A 24402-nucleotide genomic window follows, 5' to 3' on the forward strand; every position below is an offset into this window, starting at 1 on the left:
AACGAAGAGGTTACTCACCCTCCCCAAGTCCAGCACTGCCTCTCTACTACTTCTCTGGTCTTTGTTCATCAGTTTCAGTGGTGGCATATAATGTGCTTGTCACTGCTGCAACCAATAACTGAACTTTAAACTTTTATAATGTTTTTTCCCGCAAGTCATTGCCCTAATTATTACAAGCTGAATGGTAAAGGTCTGGGTCCTATATCCCACTGATCTACTAGTATTTTTTTAGGCAATGAAATGTGTAAAAAAACACTTAAGGCTACTTTTACACTTCCGTCTTCTGACGGCCGTCACAATGCGTCGTTTTGGAGAAAAAACACATCCTGCAAAGTTGCCCGCAGGATGCGTTTTTTCTCCATAGACTTGCATTAGCGATGCATTGCGATGTATGGCCACACGTCGCATCCGACGTGCGAAGGATGTGTCGTGTTTTGGCGGACCGTCGGCACATGTCCATGTAACTTTTTTTGTGCGTCGCGTCCGCCATTTTCGACCGAGCATTTACGGCCAAAACTCTGATCCCTCCTCCCCGGACTGCAGTTATTTTCACAACGTGCAGTTATTTTCACAACGTCCGTCGGTACGTCGGCCCGACGCATTGCGACAGGCCCATACCGACGGAAGTGTGAAAGTAGCCTAACAGGTTTATTTACTCTTTAACCTTAGTTTACTGGGTGCAGCTGTTGTGACACAGTGAAAGTTTTTAGATTTAGCAATGCAGCAGAGCTGAGAAAGTTAACCCCGCCCACACCAGACTCTGTGTACAAACTCCATAGACAGTGAGCTGCTTATTACAGAATTGGGCGTGGTCAGACTTGGAAGCTGGTGCCAGCTAGTCACAGCAATAATAAGCAACAGGTAATTCACCCTTCAGTGTAACTAAACAACTCCAGACAGCTTGGCATATGATACACCTACGAATTCAGTGTTTTAGCCACTACCTCATGCTTTCCTCAGGTTACATAGCAAAAACCTACTGACAGATTCCCTTACTCCCTTTAACCCCTTCATGACCTTGGGATTTTTCATTTTTCATTGTTCGTTTTTCACTCCTCTCCTTCCCAGGGCCATAACTTTTTTATTTTTCCGTCAATTTGGCCATGTGAGGGCTTATTTTTTTTTGCGGGACGAGTTGTACTTTTGAACAACATCATTGGTTTTAGCATGTCGTGTACTAGAAAACGGGAAAAAAATTCCAAGTGCGGTGAAATTGCAAAAAAAAGTGCAATCCCACACTTGTTTTTTGTTTGGCTTTTTTGCTAGGTTCACTAAATGCTAAAACTGACCTGACATTATGATTCTCCAGGTCAGTACGAGTTCATAGACACCTGACATGACTAGGTTATTTTTTAATTAAGTGGTGAAAAAAAATTCCAAACTTTGCTAAAAAAAAAAAAAAAAAAAAAATTGCGCCATTTTCCAATACCCGTAGCGTCTCCATTTTTCATGATCTGGGGTCGGTTGAGGGCTTATTTTTTGCATGCAAGGATGACATTTTTAATAGCATTTTGGTGCAGATACGTTCTTTTGATCGCCCGTTATTGCATTTTAATGCAATGTCGCGGCGACCAAAAAACCGTAATTCTGGCGTTTTGAATTTTTTTCTCGCTACGGTGTTTAGCGATCAGGTTAATGCTTTTCTTTAGTTGATAGATCGGGCGATTCTGAGCGCGGCGATACCAAATATGCGTAGATTTGATTTTTTTTTATTGTTTTATTTTGATTGGGGCGAAAGGGGGGTGATTTAAACTTTTATATTTTTTTTTATTTTTTTCACATTTTTTTTAACTTTTTTTTTTTACTTTTGCCATGCTTCAATAGCCTTCATGGGAGGCTAGAAGCAGGCATAGCACGATCGCCTCTGCTACATAGCAGCGATCTGCTGTTTGCTGCTATGTAGCTGAAGATCAGGTGCGCTGTGAGCGCCGACCACAGGGTGGCGCTCACAGCTGTCGGCGATCAGTAACCATAGAGGTCTCAAGGACCTCTATGGTTACAATTCTGAAGCATCGCCGACCCCCGATCATGTGATGGGGGTCGGCGATGACGTCATTTCCGGCCGCCCGGCCGGAAGCGGTAGTTAAATGCCGCTGTCTGCGTTTGACAGCGGCATTTAACTAGTTAATAGGCGCGGGCAGATCGCGATTCTGCCCGCGCCTATTACGGGCACATGTCAGCTGTTCAAAACAGCTGACATGTCCCGGCTTTGATGCGGGCTCACCGCCGGAGCCCGCATCAAAGCAGGGGATCTGACCTCGGACGTACTATCCCATCCGAGGTCAGAAAGGGGTTAAAAGAAGATAATTTGTACCATGTATAAGCTCAAAATGAAAAATCTCATGAGTTTAATACACTATATGGAAGTACTGAAGATAACAAGTGTTCGTGCATTAGTGCCCATCCCTACCATTTAATAGCATAGCTACTGTATCTATCATGTGAATGTGACACCATTACAGTCACTTGTAAGCACATGTTGCTGCAGTTTTATAGCAGATCCAGCTACATTTGGCAAAGTGTAAGTCATTCAAAAACCTGCCAAAACATAGTACCATCTGCTGGCATCTTTAATCCTGTATTATCACCTAATACCTTTTTTTACCATGCAAGTGCTGTGTATAGAATATCTTTGTGTAGTAATGCTTACCAGTGGGAAAGTTCCTGATTCCTTCCAAGCATATCATCAGAGTCCAGTGGACGGATGAAGGAACCTCATTGGGATTCTTAGAAATGAATGGATGCGTTCACATGTTTCATTCGATGCCAGCAAGCCCAACCCTGAACCTCATGAAGTGCTATCTGATGTCCGTCCAGGGGATAGAAAAGACTAGGAAACATTTCTATGATCTGTACCACAGTGATGACCCAACCTCACAAAATTCCATTTCTTTAGATGAATTATGTTATGTTGACATGCGGAGGCAGTCTCCACTAGAAGTGGTTTTCCTCTACAGCTTTGGTATTCTTTTGTGGGTCATTAGTAAAAACAATCTCTTGTTTTACCACACTGCGTGTTTGTGTTCTTATTACACCTCAGTTTACATTAACCTGAAAATATCATGTTCCTGTAAATTGCTGTGTTTACCAGAGAAGACAGAAAATGGATTGTCCTTGGTTAGAGTGTGGAAATTCACCGATGAGCGTTGGTTTATGATTCTACTGGAGCATAGTTCACTTAAATAGCCTGTCTTCATGCTAAGACTTTCAGAAGTGGATTATGAGAAGGCAATGTCATTTTAGAAATATCATTTGAAACGCAATCTTTTCCTTAAGTTTATGTCAACGTTAATTCATTTGGTCTGCAGCTCATAAAGGGGTTGTCAAACTTAAGATAACATTTTTAAAAATGAACAATATTATTATAAAATAACAAAAAAAGTAATGTATGTGGAATGTGATTAGCTGCAGCAGTCAGTTGTCTGGAATGGAACCTCACCTAAGTCAAAGCTAATGAGGTCCTGCTTCACTCGCCTGACTGGCATTGCAGACACCTAGGGTGATATTTTGGTGTTGCAGTTCAGTCCTTTTAACTTTACTCATAATAGAGTTGCATTCCAGACACATCCCATGTATAGGAGTGATGCAATTTCTAGAAAAAAAATCTTTAGGTTAGAAATTGCTCAGACTTTTTTTTTTTTTTTTGGGGGGGAGACAGAATTAAACCATATTACATTGGGGCAGATTTAGTAATCTATCTATATAAGGACAGAAGAATTGGAACACGGATAAATAGATAGATTAGATAGATAAAGAGAAAAAAGCAAGAAGCAGCATCAGATAGAGGCGTACATTGGTGCCGTTGCTCCAAGGTAATGACCAAACCTCTATGTAGAAGATAAAAAATGGAGGCAGCACATCAGTTAAAGGTGAAAAAGGTGCTATTTGATAGCCCAAAATGGCTCACAGTCTTGAGCCGAAACGTCACCATTTTGGGCTATTAAATAGCATCTTTTTCACCTTTAACTGATGTGCTGCCTCCATTTTTTATCTGATCGATAGACAGCAGACAGAGACAGACAAACAGATAGATAGATAGATAGATAGATAGATAGATAGATAGATAGATAGATAAAAAATAAGGCTCATTCTATCCGAAACATTGCCACGCCACCAGGGCTATTAAAGTCCTTTTTGTATTTTGATAAATACCGGAGTGCTGCCTCTTTTTTCTATTTTTATATTCAACTGCAAGTAGGGGATTCCAAGCCTGAGAGGCCTTGCACCCGAAGTATTACTAGATTTGTGCTGTTCCAATTTTTTGCCATAGATAGATAGATAGAGCCTGTTGATTGACTTCCTTTGCACTACTCTTTTGTACCTAAATTTTGGTTCCATTGTTGTATTTCAGCACACCTCCTTCTTGAATGAAATATTTCCAAAACATGTGGACCTACCCTTACGAGATATAAATTTAATAACTCATGAATTCGTCCAAATCATATCTGCCATCTAGTCATGTACAAAAGTACATTTTTGAAGGTTTGGAAGATTAGCGAAGATCCTTTTGATTGGCCTCTCTTTGGCCACAAGACAGGTGGCACAGTCAGAGATCCCATTGTGCGACTGCTATATTGCACTGTAATGCAGGTGAATACAGCCGCATTGTTACTCCAAGGGTACTGTGACTGCAACAAGCGAGTTGCAAAAAGTTCCACTTTTTATGATTTGCCCGTCGTGGGTGCCCAAGGGGCATATTGTGACTATGCATTACATTTAGCATTTAGTGATATTTGACTTCACGACCTGTGTCATTGTCGATAATATTTGTATTGTACAACCTGATATAAAATGATGTGGAGAGTGCTAATTTTTCTGGAGGCAGTAACTCTGTAATTAAGGTACATTGTATTTTGTATTGTATATTGGAGGTTGTAGAACGTAAAATTGCATTTAATGAATATTTTCTACTCCTTGTAAGAAATGAATAAACAACATTGCAATATTTCTTTTTTAGGGTCCAATAGGGCCTCCTGGACAAAAGGTAAGATACTAAACTGCAACTGCTGCAGAAGTCATTATTTTTTCCTCGTCAAGCTGGATCCTGGGCAGGCTGTTCAGGAACGACTACTGTACACCACAATCAGGCTGTTAATTTAGTCTATAAAGTATGCTTTCTAAAAATGGTGCTTCATGTGAGATTTAAGATTTCTAATTTCCTCCATCATGGAAACCTCAAGCGGCTGTTTTCAATCTGCCTGCTAAACTAGAGGTTAAAAGTTTTCTTTGGTTTTCCAACAAGACATGACAGACAAGTTGAGAAAATCAAACTATCAAAAAAAAAATGTTCCTATTAGATAAAATTTCTAATTGAAAATGTAATCTAGCATTGATATACGATTCTGTACGGAAATTCAGAAAAATTATGTTTTGGCTATAAATGTCCAGGCAAAATAAATACGTCTCCGAGGTGGCTTACCGAGTCATAGGTAACCAGAGAACCAATTCCCGTGGCTTTCAGTGTCATTAGCATTCATCAGGAACAATGTCTGCTACAGGTAGATGGAGCAAGCCCATCTGATAGCACATTAATATGATACTAAATGTACTTGTACTAAAACATCAATTAGGCTGTGCAGCAATATGCTATTCAAACACTGTAAAACCTTAAAGCAAACTGTATAATATAGCAGCACCTTTTACAAGCATGAAAATGTCACTCTTTATTACTAGTCAGTCAACATGAACTATTTTATCAAACGCTCTGCTGCTAAACTAAGCCAAACCTTGAGTTTTCTTAAAGAGTAACCATCATTCTAATGTTTATTTAATAAATTAATAGTACACATGGAAATAAGTAACTTTGTAATATGTCTTATCAGAGAAATCTGCTTCTCTCTTCATCAATTCTCCATTCAGGACGTAAAATCTGTATTCTGTGAAGACAGATTTGCCCATTACTGAGATAGGAGATGGCAGCTGCTACTCATAAGATTCAGTGTAGAAGACAGGGAGGAGGAACGAGCTAGAGGAAGAGTTTTTCCTGTATGAATAAGTCCAAAAAGAAAAAGAAGTAATGCTGGATCCTTGTGATAAAAATGTCCTTGATTTTATTTGAAAATCATTTTAAAAAATCACATCAGAAATGACTGAGGCTCTTGCCGAAACGCGTCAACCAGTTACTGACTACACTGATTTTTTAAATGATTTTCACATAAAAACAAGGATATTTTTATCTCAATGATCCAGCATTACTTCTTTTTTTTTTCTTTTTGGACTTACGGTATCTCTTATCTCAGTAATGGAAAAATCTGTCTACACTGAATACAGATTTTACCCCTGAATTGAGAATTTTGAAAATTTATGATCAGTCCTGGTGGACAACAAAGCAGATTTCTCAAATAAGATATATTTCTTACTTCTAATTTTCACATGTACAGTTGATTTATCTACTATATAAATGTCTAAGGGTCACTTTCGTCTTTCTGTCTGTCTGTCTGTCACGGAAATCCTAAGTCTCTGATTGGTCGCGGCCAGGGCCGCGACCAATCAGCAACGGGCACAGTCCGGCCGCGAAATGGCCGCTCCCTACTCCCCTGCCATTAGTGCCCCCTCCATACTCCCCCCCCAGTCAGCGCGGAATAACGCGGTGTAACGCAGTCTGTTAATGCTGCTATTAACCCTGTGTGATGAACTTTTTACTATTGATGCTGCCTATGCAGCATCAATAGTAAAAAGATCTACAGTTAAAAATAATAAAAAAATTTAAAAATCGTGATATACTCACCTTCCGGGGCCTTTCCCACTCCTCGCGACGCTCCGGGCCATGCATTGCCGTCTCGCGAGATGATGACGTAGCGCTCTTGCGAGACCGCTACGTCATCATCTCGCAAGACTGCAATGCATTCTTGGGATCGGAACATCGCGAGGAGCATCGCTGAACACCTCGCCTGGATCCGGAGGGTGAGTATATAACTATGTTTTATTTAATTTTTTTTTTTTTACCGGTATATGGTGCCCACACTGCTACATAGTACTTGGGCTGTGTTATATACTGCGTGGCTGCTACATACTACTTGGGAAGTGTTATATACTACATGGGCTGTGCTATATATTATGTAGGTTGTTATATACTACGTGGGCAGTGTTATATATTACGTGGGCAGTGTAATATACTACGTGGGCAGTGTTATATACTGCGTGGGCTTTGCTATATATTACGTGGGCAGTGTTATATACTACGTGGTTAGTGTTATATACTACGCGGGCTGTGTTATATACTACGTGGGCAGTGTTATATACTGCGTGGGCAGTGTTACATACTACGTGGGCTTTGCTATATATTACGTGGGCAGTGTTATATACTGCATGGGCAGTGTTATATATTACGTGGGCTGTGATATTTATTACGTGGGCTGTGTTATATACTACGTGGGCAGTGTTATATACTGCGTGGGCTGTGTTATATACTATGTGGGCAGTGTTATATGCTACGTGGGCAGTGTTACATACTGCAAGAGCTGTGCTATATATTATGTGGGCAGTGTTATATACTACGTGGGCTGTGCTATATATTACATGGGCAGTGTTATATACTCTGTGGGCAGTGTTATATACTGCGTGGGCTGTGTTATATACTACATGGGCAGTGTTATATACTGCATGGGCTGTGTTATATACTGTTATGTTTGCTAATGACAGGTGTTATGAAGGCAATCCAGAAACACAGTGTGCTTAGCGATCAGAGTGCACACAGTGATCTGACAAATACCCAAAAATACAAGAACGAGCTCTGAGACGTGGAAACTCTGTAGACTGCACACCTGATCCTATCCTAAACACAACTAAGAGCGGCTGTGGATTGCGCCTAACAACTACCTAGGCAACTCGGCACAGCCTAAGAAACTAGCTAGCCTGAAGATAGAAAAATAGGCCTGACTTGCCCCAGAGAAATTCCCCAAAGGAAAAGGCAGCCCCCCACATATAATGACTGTGAGTAAGATGAAAAGACAAAACGTAGGGATGAAATAGATTCAGCAAAGTGGGGCCCGATATTCTAGGACAGAGCGAGGCCAGTAAAGCGAACTTTGCAGTCTACAAAAAACCCTAAAGCAAAACCACGCAAAGGGGGCAAAAAAAAACCCACCGTGCCGAACTAACGGCACGGCGGTACACCCTTTGCGTCTCAGAGCTTCCAGCAAAACAAAAGACAAGCTGGACAGAAAAAAAGCAACAAAAAAGCAAAAAGCACTTAGCTATACAGAGCAGCAGGTCACAGGAACAATCAGGAGAAGCTCAGATCCAACACTGAAACATTGACAAGGAGCAAGGATAGCAGCATCAGGCGGAGTTAAGTAATGAAGCAGTTAACGAGCTCACCAGAACACCTGAGGGAGGAAGCTCAGAAGCTGCAGTACCACTTGTGACCACAGGAGTGAATTCAGCCACAGAATTCACAACAGTACCCCCCCCTTGAGGAGGGGTCACCAAACCCTCACCAGAGCCCCCAGGCCGACCAGGATGAGCCGCATGAAAGGCACGAACAAGATCGGAAGCATGAACATCAGAGGCAAAAACCCAGGAATTATCTTCCTGAGCATAACCCTTCCATTTAACCAGATACTGGAGTTTCCGTCTAGAAACACGAGAATCCAAAATCTTCTCCACAATATACTCCAATTCCCCCTCCACCAAAACCGGGGCAGGAGGCTCAACAGATGGAACCATAGGTGCCACGTATCTCCGCAACAACGACCTATGGAATACATTATGTATGGAAAAGGAGTCTGGGAGGGTCAAACGAAAAGACACAGGATTGAGAACCTCAGAAATCCTATACGGACCAATAAAACGAGGTTTAAATTTAGGAGAGGAAACCTTCATAGGAATATGACGAGAAGATAACCAAACCAGATCCCCAACACGAAGTCGGGGACCCACACGGCGTCTGCGATTAGCGAAAAGTTGAGCTTTCTCCTGGGACAAGATCAAATTGTCCACTACCTGAGTCCAGATCTGCTGCAACCTATCCACCACAGAATCCACACCAGGACAGTCCGAAGACTCAACCTGTCCTGAAGAGAAACGAGGATGGAACCCAGAATTGCAAAAAAATGGAGAAACCAAGGTAGCCGAGCTGGCCCGATTATTAAGGGCGAACTCAGCCAACGGCAAAAAGGACACCCAATCATCCTGGTCTGCAGAAACAAAACATCTCAGATATGTTTCCAAGGTCTGATTGGTTCGTTCGGTCTGGCCATTAGTCTGAGGATGGAAAGCCGAGGAAAAGGATAGGTCAATGCCCATCCTACCACAAAAGGCTCGCCAAAACCTTGAAACAAACTGGGAACCTCTGTCAGAAACAATATTCTCAGGAATGCCATGCAACCGAACCACATGCTGAAAGAACAAAGGTACCAAATCAGAGGAGGAAGGCAATTTAGCCAAGGGCACCAGATGGACCATTTTAGAAAAGCGATCACAGACCACCCAAATGACTGACATCTTTTGAGAAACGGGAAGGTCAGAAATGAAATCCATCGAAATATGTGTCCAAGGCCTCTTTGGGACCGGCAAGGGCAAAAGCAACCCACTGGCACGAGAACAGCAGGGCTTAGCCCTAGCACAAATCCCACAGGACTGCACAAAAGTACGTACATCCCGTGACAGAGATGGCCACCAGAAGGATCTAGCCACTAACTCTCTGGTACCAAAGATTCCAGGATGACCAGCCAACACCGAACAATGAAGTTCAGAGATAAGTTTATTAGTCCACCTATCAGGGACGAACAGTTTCTCTGCTGGACAACGATCAGGTTTATTCGCCTGAAATTTTTGCAGCACCCGCCGCAAATCAGTGGAGATGGCAGACACAATGACTCCTTCCTTGAGGATACCCGCTGGCTCAGATAAACCCGGAGAGTCGGGCACAAAACTCCTAGACAGAGCATCCGCCTTCACATTTTTAGAGCCCGGAAGGTACGAAATCACAAAGTCGAAGCGGGCAAAAAATAACGACCAACGGGCCTGTCTAGGATTCAAGCGCTTGGCAGACTCGAGATAAGTCAAGTTCTTATGATCAGTCAATACCACCACGCGATGCTTAGCTCCTTCAAGCCAATGACGCCACTCCTCGAATGCCCACTTCATGGCCAGCAACTCTCGATTGCCCACATCATAATTACGCTCAGCGGGCGAAAACTTCCTGGAAAAGAAAGCACATGGTTTCATCACTGAGCAATCAGAACCTCTCTGTGACAAAACCGCCCCTGCTCCAATCTCAGAAGCATCAACCTCGACCTGGAACGGAAGAGAAACATCTGGCTGACACAACACAGGGGCAGAACAAAAACGACTCTTCAACTCCTGAAAAGCTTCCACAGCAGCAGAAGACCAATTAACCAAATCAGCACCCTTCTTGGTCAAATCGGTCAATGGTTTGGCAATGCTAGAAAAATTACAGATGAAGCGACAATAAAAATTAGCAAAGCCCAGGAACTTTTGCAGACTTTTCAGAGATGTCGGCTGAATCCAATCCTGGATGGCTTGGACCTTAACTGGATCCATCTCGATAGTAGAAGGGGTAAAGATGAACCCCAAAAATGAAACTTTCTGCACACCGAAGAGACACTTTGATCCCTTCACAAACAAAGAGTTAGCACGCAGGACCTGAAAAACCATTCTGACCTGCTTCACATGAGACTCCCAATCATCTGAGAAGATCAAAATGTCATCCAAGTAAACAATCAGGAATTTATCCAGATACTCACGGAAGATGTCATGCATAAAAGACTGAAACACAGATGGAGCATTGGCAAGTCCGAACGGCATCACTAGATACTCAAAATGACCCTCGGGCGTATTGAATGCAGTTTTCCATTCATCTCCTTGCCTGATTCTCACCAGATTATACGCACCACGAAGATCTATCTTAGTGAACCAACTAGCCCCCTTAATCCGAGCAAACAAGTCAGATAACAATGGCAAGGGATACTGAAATTTAACAGTGATCTTATTAAGAAGGCGGTAATCAATACACGGTCTCAGCGAACCATCCTTCTTGGCTACAAAGAAGAACCCTGCTCCCAGTGGTGATGACGATGGGCGAATATGTCCCTTCTCCAGGGATTCCTTCACATAACTGCGCATAGCGGCGTGTTCGGGCACGGATAAATTAAATAATCGACCTTTAGGGAATTTACTACCAGGAATCAAATTGATAGCACAATCACAATCCCTATGCGGAGGTAGAGCATCGGACTTGGGCTCTTCAAATACATCCTGATAATCAGACAAGAACTCTGGGACCTCAGAAGGGGTGGATGACGAAATCGACAAAAATGGAACATCACCATGTACCCCCTGACAACCCCAGCTGGATACCGACATAGAATTCCAATCCAATACTGGATTATGGGTTTGTAGCCATGGCAACCCCAACACGACCACATCATGCAGATTATGCAACACCAGAAAGCGAATAACTTCCTGATGTGCAGGAGCCATGCACATGGTCAGCTGGGCCCAGTATTGAGGTTTATTCTTTGCCAAAGGTGTAGCATCAATTCCTCTCAATGGAATAGGACACCGCAAAGGCTCCAAGAAAAACCCACAACGTTTAGCATAATCCAAATCCATCAGATTCAGGGCAGCGCCCGAATCCACAAACGCCATGACAGAAAACGACGACAAAGAGCATATCAAGGTAATGGACAGAAGGAATTTGGACTGTACAGTACCAATGACGGCAGACCTAGCGGACCGCTTAGTGCGCTTAGGACAATCAGAAATAGCATGAGTGGAATCACCACAGTAGAAACACAGACCATTCAGACGTCTGTATTCCTGCCGTTCAACTCTAGTCATAGTCCTATCGCACTGCATAGGCTCAGGTTTAACCTCAGGCAGTACCGCCAAATGGTGCACAGATTTACGCTCGCGCAAGCGTCGACCGATCTGAATGGCCAAAGACAAAGACTCATTCAAACCAGCAGGCATAGGAAATCCCACCATGACATCCTTAAGAGCCTCAGAGAGACCCTTTCTGAACAAAGCTGCCAGCGCAGATTCATTCCACTGAGTGAGTACTGACCATTTCCTAAATTTCTGACAATATACTTCTATATCATCCTGACCCTGGCACAAAGCCAGCAAATTTTTCTCAGCCTGATCCACTGAATTAGGCTCATCGTACAACAATCCGAGCGCCAGGAAAAACGTATCGACACTACTCAATGCAGGGTCTCCTGGCGCAAGAGAAAATGCCCAGTCTTGAGGGTCGCCGCGCAAAAAAGAAATAATAATCAAAACCTGTTGAATAGGATTACCAGAAGAATGAGGTTTCAAGGCCAGAAATAGCTTACAATTATTTTTGAAACTTAGAAACTTAGTTCTATCTCCAAAAAACAAATCAGGAATAGGAATTCTTGGTTCTAACATAGATTTCTGATCAATAGTATCTTGAATTTTTTGTACATTTATAACGAGATTATCCATTGAAGAGCACAGACCCTGAATATCCATGTCCACACCTGTGTCTAGAAACACCCAAATGTCTAGGGGAAAAAAAAAAAAAAAGTGAACACAGAGCAGAAAAAAAAAAAAAATGATGTCAGAACTTTTTCTTTCCCTCTATTGAGAATCATTAGTTTGGCTCCTTGTACTGTTATGTTTGCTAATGACAGGTGTTATGAAGGCAATCCAGAAACACAGTGTGCTTAGCGATCAGAGCGCACACAGTGATCTGACAAATACCCAAAAATACAAGAACGAGCTCTGAGACGTGGAAACTCTGTAGACTGCACACCTGATCCTATCCTAAACACAACTAAAAGCGGCTGTGGATTGTGCCTAACAACTACCTAGGCAACTCGGCACAGCCTAAGAAACTAGCTAGCCTGAAGATAGAAAAATAGGCCTGACTTGCCCCAGAGAAATTCCCCAAAGGAAAAGGCAGCCCCCCACATATAATGACTGTGAGTAAGATGAAAAGACAAAACGTAGGGATGAAATAGATTCAGCAAAGTGGGGCCCGATATTCTAGGACAGAGCGAGGACAGTAAAGCGAACTTTGCAGTCTACAAAAAACCCTAAAGCAAAACCACGCAAAGGGGGCAAAAAAAAACCCACCGTGCCGAACTAACGGCACGGCGGTACACCCTTTGCGTCTCAGAGCTTCCAGCAAAACAAAAGACAAGCTGGACAGAAAAAAAGCAACAAAAAAGCAAAAAGCACTTAGCTATACAGAGCAGCAGGTCACAGGAACAATCAGGAGAAGCTCAGATCCAACACTGAAACATTGACAAGGAGCAAGGATAGCAGCATCAGGCGGAGTTAAGTAATGAAGCAGTTAATGAGCTCACCAGAACACCTGAGGGAGGAAGCTCAGAAGCTGCAGTACCACTTGTGACCACAGGAGTGAATTCAGCCACAGAATTCACAACAATATACTACCTGGGCAGTGTTATATACTACGTGAGCAGTGTCATATAGTATGTGGGCTGTGTTATATACTGCATGGGCTGTGCTATATACTGTGTGGGCAGTGTTGTACTGCATGGGCAGTGTTATATACTACGTGGGCAGTGTTATATACTACGTGGGCAGTGTAATATACTACATGGGCAGTGTTATATACTACGTGGGCAGTGTTATATACTACGCGGAATGTGTTATATTCTGCGTGGGCAGTGTTATATACTGCGTGGGCTATGTTATATACTACGTGGGCTGTGTAATATACTATGTGGGCAGTGTTATATACTACATGGGCTGTGTTATATACTACGTGGCTGTGTTATATACTACGTGGTTGTGCTATATACTACGTGGCTGTGCTATATACTACTTGGCTGCTATATACATACATATTCTAGAATACCCGATGCATTAGAATCGGGCCACCATCTAGTGATATATAATTAAATTGACGGTTATGCTTTAATTTAAGTTAATTAGTTAATCAAAGATTGGTAAGAACAATATGTAGGGAACTCTGAAGTTATAATGGAAGACATTTGGAAATAATTTCACATAAATGCTTTGCATGTTATTTTTTCACATGCAGATTCAGTTACTAAAAAAATTGTTCATTGCATTGCCCCAGTTGGTCCGAGTGCAATTTGTTTTTTTTTAACAGACAGCACTTAGGCCGAAAATACGGTTATGACATCCAAGTGCTGTACAATTTCTTCATGGACCCATAGACTTTCATTTTTGACACTTGGATCAATATCCAACATGTCTCTGCTATTTTGCAAGGAACACTTGGGCCGCAAAAAATCATGCACATGTGAACAGTCCCACAGACTGTCACAGGTATGAGAGCTATCTGTGAGAAAAAAAAAGGATAGCACTTGTGTGAGAAAACTGAGCCCTTATGTGCGGCTGCTCCAAACCGACAAACTTTAAGGCCACGGTCACACATTGAGCATTTGGTGAGTTTTTTACCTCAGTATTTGTAAGTCAAAACCAGGAGTTGGTGAAAAATACAGAAGTGTTGATGTGTTTCTATTATACTTTTCCTCTCAATGTTCCACTCCCTTTTTTGGCTTACAAAAACTGAGGTAAAAAACTCAGCAAATACTCAAAGTGTGCATGTTCAGTATTTGGTCAGTATTTTACCTCAGGATTTGTAAGCCAAAACCAGGAGTGAGTAAGAAATGCAGAAATGGAGCACGCGTTTCTATTATACTTTTCTTCTCACTATTCCACTCCTGGTTTTGGCTTAGAAATACTGAGGTAAAAACTCACCAAACACTCAACGTGTGCACGCACGTGGCCTTATACTAAACCTGCCTTCACTTAATTATTTTCTTAATTGGAGTTAACACTCAGGGTCATTAGTATTCCTCTCTATATGGCTCATTAGTATTCCTCTCTATATGGCTCAATGTGTACAGGGACCCAGAGGAGTTTGGGGAAAGTAAACGTGACAATCTATCCCTGAGCACTTCACTTGTGTTTTCCTCATTCTTGCTACAGTTGCAGAGACCTAAGTAAAGAGGTGAGAGGAACTTTAACTCCTGTCACCATGGCAGTAATTTATTGGCTAGTTACAATGTGCTACTGTTGTAGATTACTGCCAGACAGGATCCTCATGCCAAGTCTCTGGTCAGTGAAATCACATTATGCATAGATCTGTTAATGGAAGGAACATCGGTAGAGGCTATTAAATATGTCCGTCTTCCCAGCATGAATGTAATTTTTGTTACTTACATTCCTTATGTTTTATTAATTGACTTTGTACTGCAATGTACAATTACTTACAGCTCATATCAGACATGATGATAAAACAATATGCATACATTTTCCTATTGTAATAATCTCCCGATAACATTTCTATAAAATTTTGATTTTCACAAGTTTACATCTTCTAGTCTTTTATCTAATATTTTATATATGACTATTTTCCCCTAACTTAGCGTATTGCAAAAATGGGGATGGAACTGAATGTCGAATTTATGCTAATTCAACTGTTTAAGAAAAGGATAAAGCATAGTTGGCAACCATTGGTAAAGGATTGTTTTTTTTTCTGAGGATTTTTTTTTCTTAAGACATATACTCATATGTTTTATAGGTCTGTCAGTGAAAGTATACTTTTTATGGCTTCCTGTTGCGTAGCAGTTTTTCCAGTAAGACACAAAAGTGTCTGGACTTAAATCTGCCAGACGTATGTGAAAAGGACACTGTATGGGAATATATAAAAGCTTATAGGTTCTGCATAGTATAGGTCTGGGTGCTTACTTTAATATGCCGATGTGCTGTGTTCATAGCCAAATCTGGAGCGACTTCTGCACCAGAACATGATTTCACGGCCCCGACACCTGTTGAGATTTCGGCAATCACAATTGATCAATTGTATAAGGGTACCGTCACACAGTGCCATTTTGATCGCTACGACGGTACGATTCGTGACGTTCCAGCGATATCCATACGATATCGCTGTGTCTGACACGCAGCAGCGATCAGGGATCCTGCTGAGAATCGTACGTCGTAGCAGATCGTTTGGAACTTTCTTTCGTCGCTGGATCTCCCGCTGTCATCGCTAGATCCGTGTGTGTGACACCGATCTAGCGATGCGTTCGCTTGTAACCAGGGTAAACATCGGGTTACTAAGCGCAGGGCCGCACTTAGTAACCCGATGTTTACCCTGGTTACCAGCGTAAATGTAAAAAAAAAAAAACAGTACATACTTACATTCCGGTGTCCGTCAGGTCCCTTGCCGTCTGCTTCCCGCACTCACTGATTGCCGGCCGTAAAGTGAAAGCAGAGCACAGCGGTGACGTCACCGCTGTGCTGTGCTTTCACTTTACGGCCGGCAGTCAGTGAGTGCGGGAAGCAGACGGCAAGGGACAGACACCGGAATGTAAGTATGTAGTGTTTGTTTTTTTTTACGCTGGTAACCAGGGTAAACATCGGGTTACTAAGCGCGGTACTGCGCTTAGTAACCCGATGTTTACCCTGGTTACCCGGGGACCTCGGCATCGTTGGTCACTGGAGAGCTGTCTGTGTGACAGCTCTCCAGCGACCACACTACGACTTACCAACGATCACGGCCAGGTCGTATCGCTGGTCGTGATCGTTGGTAAATCGTATAGTGTGACGGTACCCTTAGACAGATGAGTCTGGTGAGTTTCAGCCGGCTGAAGGAGTCTCTGAGAATAACATTTTAATTAAATTTCAAAGCACCTTTGTGCAAATTATTATTTTTTTTACTATGTACTGCAAACAAAAAGAAAGGTTTTTATTAGGGACTGGGGATTTCTGTAAAAATGTCCAAGCCTAAAACAGGTTCAACAGAGGCATATAAATATAGTGATTCACGGTCACAGGTAAAATATACGTATGGTTTTCATCCAGTAGTAAATGAAAGATGGAACTGTGGAAGGAATCTTATATCAGTACTGTCCATCTTACTGACCAAATACGCTTGCTGAAATATGGCCGCATCCTTGGAGACGGTCATTTTTCAATAAACAGAACATTCCTGTAAATGAATTCTTTTTCATATCACTCAGTAATTGAAGTGTTTTTCCATTGTAATCATTGAGATAGCGAGTATAGATTAAACAATGCTGCCAGCTGTCTTGAAAGCTTTCAAGTACACAATCCTCTGTCATCTGAAGTCTGCTCATTGTGGAGTTTAATCATCCTACAATTCAAAATATCATCTGATTGGCAAACGGAACTGTGAACGATTGTGCAGGTTTCTAAGTGGATAATAATCAAATCGGCAACATTAGACACGTGTAATGGTCCAATTGTCTCTAACAAATCAGATTGTAGCATTTCATAATAATTCCACTAATATTGATGTTGCCATTAACTATAACTATATACTTTATACTTACTGTACAGATAAAAGCCCAACTTTAAATTAAATCATTTCTCTGCTGATTTATTTTATAGTTCATATTTGTATGTTTGGAGATCCATTTTTCCTAAAGAGTCAGACAGCCAGCAGAAATAAATTACAGGGGTTTTATCATTTTCTTTCAGGATACACACTCCACGCTACAGCCTCCCAGCTTCCTGCTGCTAGGGGATAGTGTGCTACATAATCTCACCACTGCTCGGAACTTTCTGTTCTGTGCAGTCTGGCCAGTTTCAGAGCAGCTCTTCAAAGCTCTAAAGCAAGGAGCTTGCGCGCACTTATTCTTTCCCTTTTAGATCACCCACTGCTGATATACTGCAAAGGTGGCCAGTAACCTAGGAAAAAAAGCAGTAAACTGTAAAATAATTAAAAGGCTGGTCCAAAATTAATTCTGATAAGATTGAATAAATGTCTGTCTATTTAATGTAATAATCTAATTGCTTTTCTAATATACCTTAGTAAAACAAATCCCTATTGTCCCCACTCTAATCTATGTAATTTCTTTCTTTCTTTATTTTTTTACCCACTTCTATTTTGATAATATATCATTTGAGCATCCCCAGTGCATGCTGTCATATTCAAATGACACATCATCAGGAATCAGAGGCTGCATTCACTGCTGCTGCATCTGTCACCACCCTGAAATGAAGTGTCATCAGTGACATCCTTTTCAGCGGCTGTGCTAGCCCTTCTCTGCTGAGCATGTGTTAGTTGTCAGTTCTCACATACTGTATGCTCAGTAGAATCTTGTCACTGTGCAATATTCTTTTTAATTATTTTTAATGCACAGTGACAATGCGTTCTCTCTCCAGCTATGATGAGAAGTGACGAGCAGGCAAGAGAGCGCACTGTCAGCGCACATTGTAATGACAGTACACAGTGATCATCGAGAACAGAGACCAGCCCCACCAGTAAAACAGACATCACTTTCAGGGGGAACTAGCCCCTCCCCCTGAAAGTGATGTCACTTTTGAGGGTGGGGATGGTCTCTGCTTTTCCTGCTCGCCAGGCTATCTCTTTGTAATGTCAGTGTGCTGTGATGTTAAACTCTATGTCAAGTACATCCTGATCTGACATAAGTACTTGGACAGGACAGTGATAGATTCTTTTTATTAGTATTATTTATTACATTATTTTTACTTTATTTTATGATGCTCTAATGGTTAACACTGTGGTTTAAAGTGGTTGTCCAGTCTTCTAATAAAAGCATAGAGTCACTCTGTTTAAGTGCAAACTCCTAAATCCTTACAGTGTGCACACAACATGCTGTCAGGATTCTCCAGTGTTGTCAGCAAGAGGAGGTGGTCACGTGACCGCAAGTATGCAATTTGCGTACTTCCGGCTAAATTCCAACTAGATGTGCTCGGCATCGCTCGAGTGAATTGAGCAAGTGTGAGCAGGAATAGTGGCTGGAAGTGCGCAAAACACTTGCTTGAGGTAATGTAGCTGTCCCCACTTGCCAAAAACACTGGAGAATCCTGACAGTGTGCAGTACACACGCTTTAAGAAATCACATGTGTGCCATCACACAGAGTGCACGTATTTGTTGGTGATTGCTTGCAAATTATTAATTAATTAATAATGATTTACTTATAGGGTTCAACTGGAGATCCTGGCACCCCAGGACTCAACGGTGAGAAGGTAAGAAAATAATTTGTATTAAACATCGTATTGCACCTGATTGCAATTGGCTCTACCAAGAGTTAAAAAAGTGTGGCCATGACATTCGGGGCTCCATTCGCTTAGATAAACATGAATATGCCTGGTTGCTTAATTTCTATGATGTGAATGGATGATGAGACTGACATGGTGGTTCTCTGCTTGGTCCTTGTACGGTTATAATTGCAGTCACAATCTGATCAAGTTGTACTCGATCCCCTTTCATGGTGATGTATTGCGTACATTTTCTCCTTCAATTCTTTGATTTTCTTTGATCTCTACTTACTTTATTTCTGTAAATATTAATATTATAGTACATTAGGAATAGAGTGCACATGCATATGTTTTCCATTATATCAAAGGAAACATGGTGACAGGAGAGACATTGGTGGCCCTTTTAGATATCTTTCAACTCTAGGTTTTCTGAAATCCAGTGCTCCCAAAGTGTTCTGTTGCATACCAAAATCACTTTGAAACCTGATCGAAGAAGCAAAACTTTGCTGAAAAAAGGATGCAACAGTGAACTGAATTGCTATATCCAGAACTCTGTGGCTACTGCTTAACCACAAAGGAATAGAGACAAAACAGGATGAGGGCCAGCCGACCTAGAAATCAGGAGTATATACCAAAGCAGACTACTGTTCACTAACTAGTAGCTAAAACTTTTTTCAACTGGCTGGTTATTCACTAAGGAAAACGAAAACTGAAATTTCCTAGCTGTAGTACAAAGATGAAGAATATAGTTAGTTTATATTTCATCTATCTAACCTATAAAGTGTTTCCGTGCTTGCAGTTATAAAAAAATGGATTATAAATATTATAAATTCACATTATACATTATTACATTAGAAATATGCATTAGAAAGCACATCAAACGTGACCTTCAGAAATGTCTGATGAGAGGTCATATTTGTGTTGTGATGCTTACTTTCCAAGGAAGAATGGATGAAAATCCCTAAAAAAACAATCGAAACACTATTGGCTGGCTGCAGAAAGAATTTAAAAGCTGTAATATTTTCAAAACAGGGTGCTACTAGATACTAACCACGCAGTGTGCCCAAACTTTTGCATTGATTCATTTTCCTTTCTGTAATTTTTAAAACGTAAAAGATGGAATATATATATATATATATATATATATATATATATATATGTACAGTACAGACTAAAAGTTTGGACACACCTTCCTATTTAAAGATTTTTCTGTATTTTCATGACTATGTAAATCGTAAATTCACACTGAAGGCATCAAAACTATGAATTAATACATGTGCAATTATATTCTTAAAAAAATGTGTGAAACAACAGAAAATATGTCTTATATTGTAGGTTGTTCAAAGGAGCCAGCTTTGGCTTTGATGACTGCTTTGCACACTCTTGGCATTCTCTTGATGAGCTTCAAGAGGTAGTCACTGGAAATGGTCTTCCAACAATCTTGAAGGAGTTTCCAGAGATGATTAGCACTTGTTGGCCATTTTGCCTTCACTCTGCGGTCCAGCTCACCCCAAACCATCTCGATTTGGTTCAGGTCTGGTGAGTGTGGAGGCCAGGTCATCTGGCGTAGCACCCCATCCCTTTCCTTCTTGGTCAAATAGCCCTTAAACAGCCTGGAGGTGTGTTTGGGGTCATTTTCTTGTTGAAAAATAAATGATGGCCAACTAAACGCGAACCGGATGGAATAGCATGCTGCTGCAAGATGCTGTGGTCGCCATGCTGGTTCAGTATGCCTTCAATTTTGAATAAATCCCCAACAGTGTCACCAGCAAAGGATCCCCACACCATCACACCTCCTCCTCCATGCTTCACTGTGGGAACCAGGCATGTAGAGTTCATCCGTTCACTTTTTCTGCATCACACAAAGACACGGTGGTTGGAACCAAAGATCTCAAATTTGGATTCATCAGACCAAAGCACAGATTTCCATTCCTTGTGTCCTTTAGCCCAAACAAGTCTCTTCTGCTTGTTGCCTGTCCTTAGCAGTGGTTTCCTGCAGCTATTTTACCATGAGGGCCTGCTGCACAAAGTCTCCTCTTAACACTTGTTGTAAAGATGTGTCTGCTGCTAGAACTCTGTGTGGCATTGACCTGGTCTCTAATCTGAGCTGCTGTTAACCTGCAATTTCGGAGGCTGGTGGCTCGGATAAACTTATCCTCAGTAGCAGAGGTGACTCTTGGTCTTCCTTTGCTGGGTCAGTCCTCATGTAAGGCAGTTTTTTGTAGCGCTTGATGGTTTTTGCAACTGCTCTTGGGGACACTTTCAAAGTTTTCTCAATTTTTTGGACTGACTAACCTTCATTTCTTAAAATAGTGATGGCCACTTGTTTTTCTTTACTTAGCTACTTTTTTCTCGCCATAATACAAATTCTATTCAGTAGGACAATCAGCTGTGTATCCACCAGACTTCTGCTCAACACAACTCATGGTCCCAACCCCATTTATAAGGCAAGAAATTCCACTTATTAAACCTGACAGGGCACACCTGTGAAGTGAAAACCATTTCCGTTGACTACCTCTTGAAGCTCATCAAGAGAATGCCAAGAGTGTGCAAAGCATTCATCAAAGCAAAAGATGGCTACTTTGCAGAACCTAGAATATAAGACATATTTTCAGTTGTTTCACACTTTTTTGTTAAGGATATAATTCCACATGTGTTAATTCATAGTTTTGATGCCTTCAGTGTGAATTTACAACTTTCGTAGTCATGAAAATACAGAATAATCTGTTAGGGGTCGAGTTCCTGCCTCTGCACAGGGGGTCTCCCATTCTTCTCCTGCCGCAGTGGAGCCTGCTCAGCGGAGACATCGATCCCAGCGTCTCGCTCAGTCTGACTCTGTGCTAAGAGTTACTGCTGCGTTTCCTGCTTCTCCCAGTGAAGTCAGTGCTGGGCAGCAGCGAGCGGACGCTTCTGGGGCTAAGTCCTGCTTTTCACATTCTGAGCATGCCCTGAGTAAGATCTCTCAGTGGAGATCGAGGGTCACATGATCTGATACTGCAGCTAAGGTCCTTGTAGCTGCTAGGACTAAATCCTGCTTTGCACTCTGAGCATGCCCAGGGTGAGATCTCTCAGTGGAGATCCAGGGTCACATGCTCAGGTGCTGCAGCACTCCATTGGTCCTTCTTTGTAAGGTCCTAAACATGCTGCAACTATTTAAGGCTCGCATGGCCGCACGGCCATGCGCTAGTATCAAGTCATATGTGCTTTGCGCCAGTGTGGTTATGCATAAGTGTGTTCAGGGACCCGGCTGAAATAAGCCCCTAGAATACCGGCACCTCCGGTGAGGAGATTGTATGAGTGTGTTCAGGGACCCGGCTGAAATAAGCCCCTAGAATACCGGCTTCTCCGGTGAGGAGATTGCATGTTGTATAACCACAGACTGCTATTAGCTTGGCAGTAAGCTTGTGTTCCTGTGAGGCTAACAGGGCGCAGTGCTTTCCTCTCGCGGCTGCTCTGTGAGGTAACAGAGCTAGTCTATACCGCCAAACAGTGCCACCATTCACTAGCAGCAGGTTCTCCCTGCACGGTGGACCCCGGGCTGCGAACGCACCATTTATAATAAATATCTATTTCTACTCGGTGCGTTCCGCTAGCCCTAACAGTATACTAGCGCCAGGGTCTGGCTAGTAAATGGCGGACGGTCAGCGTTTACAGCAGTACATCCAGCATCTGGAGGGTAGGTTGGTGGCTCTCGAGCGCACAACCTCAGCTGTGGATGTTACCGCAGTCGCTGTTCAGGCTGCAAGTATAGCTGCAGCCAGTTTGTCCTCTGCCACCCCTGCTCTGACTTTATCCCGTCTCCCGCTTCCAGACAAGTTTGCTGGTGACAGTAAACAATGTCGGGGATTCGTGAGTCAGTGCTCCATACATCTTGAGCTTCTGGCTGCATGTTTTCCTACGGAACGGGCGAAAGTGGGATTTATTTTATCCCTTTTATCGGGCAGGGCGTTGGAGTGGGCAACGCCGCTATGGGAGCGCAATGATCGTGTGGTACAGAGTGCTCCTCTCTTCTTGGACGCTCTGAAACAGGTCTTTTTGGGACCTCGTGTCACCCACGATTCCGCGCTCCAATTGTTGGCTACAACCCAGGGTTCGTCCATGGTCAGCCAGTTCGCCGTTCAATTCCGGACTCTGGTCTCGGAGCTGGAGTGGCCGGATAAAGTCCTTATTCCGGTGTTCTGGATAGGACTGGCAGACCATGTGAAGGACGCCTTGGCCACCAGGGAGATTCCCGCCACACTGGAGGAGCTTATTTCTCTACCCGCATCGACCTCCATTTTAACGAGCGGAGGTTGGAGCGGGCCCAGTGTAGGCAGAGGTTTCGGCTGGCTCCCACCTTTGCCAGACCTCTAGAATCTTCCGTTCAGGCGTCCGACTCCCATGAGGCCATGGAGGTCTCTCGAGCGGGACCTAAGTCTCGGACCGCTCGAGTACCCGTGGTTTGCAGAAATTACCAACAAGAGGGACATTATGCCAATAAATGTCCACGGCGGTTGGGTAAACGACCGTGTCTAGTGACCCTTGGAGGAGGTTCTCTAGACACAGCGGCTTTTTCCTCCAAGCTGTCCTTCAAGGGGACAATCATATTAGACTCTCACTCTCTGACAGTCGAGCTTTGTGTGGACTCCGGAGCTGAGGGGAATTTCATGTCCTCGGCTTTTGCTCTGCGCCATGCAATACCTCTGGTGATGCTCGCCAAACCGGTGACTGTCAGAGTAGTGAACGGGTCAACACTTCCATCTCAGATCACACACCAGACTGTCCCTTTCACGTTAGCTATGTCCCCATCCCACCAGGAGATAGTTTCCCTTCTTGTCCTTCCCGAGGGAATGGATGAGATTCTGCTGGGAATACCCTGGCTCCGTTTCCACTCCCCACATATTGAGTGGTCCTCTGGGAGGATATTGGGTTGGAGTGAATCCTGTAAGGGCAGATGTGTGAAAGAGTGCGTTCAGGTTTCCACCACTGAGATACCCGCAGATCTCTCTTCTCTCCCCAAATACTATTGGTCCTATGCAGACGTCTTCTCCAAAAAGGCTGCGGAGACCCTTCCACCTCACCGCCCCTATGACTGTCCTATAGATCTCTTGCCTGGAGCAGAACCTCCTCGGGGACGTGTCTATCCCCTCTCTCTTCCGGAAACGGAGGCCATGTCCCAATACATCCAGGAGAATTTGGCAAGAGGGTTCATTAGGAAGTCAGTGTCACCAGCAGGGGCAGGGTTCTTCTTCGTGCAGAAGAAGAATGGAGAATTACGTCCTTGCATAGATTACAGGGGTCAACGCCATCACCGTTAAAAATAAGTATCCGCTGCCCCTGATTTCTGAGCTTTTTGATAGGCTAAGGGGAGCTAAGGTATTTACCAAATTGGATCTGCAGGGTGCTTATAACCTGATTCACATCCGTGAGGGGGACGAATGGAAGACGGCGTTTAA

General features: G+C 42.8%; 1 protein-coding gene across 1 annotated transcript in view; it reads left to right on the top strand.

Annotated features, from left to right (window-relative positions):
* The window catches only part of COL25A1 (collagen type XXV alpha 1 chain), a 675823-nt gene that overhangs the window by 438426 nt on the left and 212995 nt on the right, over window positions 1–24402 (top strand). The window contains exons 11-12 of the mRNA XM_069743865.1: window positions 4958–4984; window positions 18911–18955. Coding sequence (XP_069599966.1) covers window positions 4958–4984; window positions 18911–18955 — 72 coding nt within the window. The remainder of the gene's footprint in view (window positions 1–4957; window positions 4985–18910; window positions 18956–24402) is intronic.

The sequence above is a fragment of the Ranitomeya imitator genome, chromosome 1 (assembly GCF_032444005.1).
Source record: "Ranitomeya imitator isolate aRanImi1 chromosome 1, aRanImi1.pri, whole genome shotgun sequence".
NCBI classification, from domain to species: domain Eukaryota; kingdom Metazoa; phylum Chordata; class Amphibia; order Anura; family Dendrobatidae; genus Ranitomeya; species Ranitomeya imitator.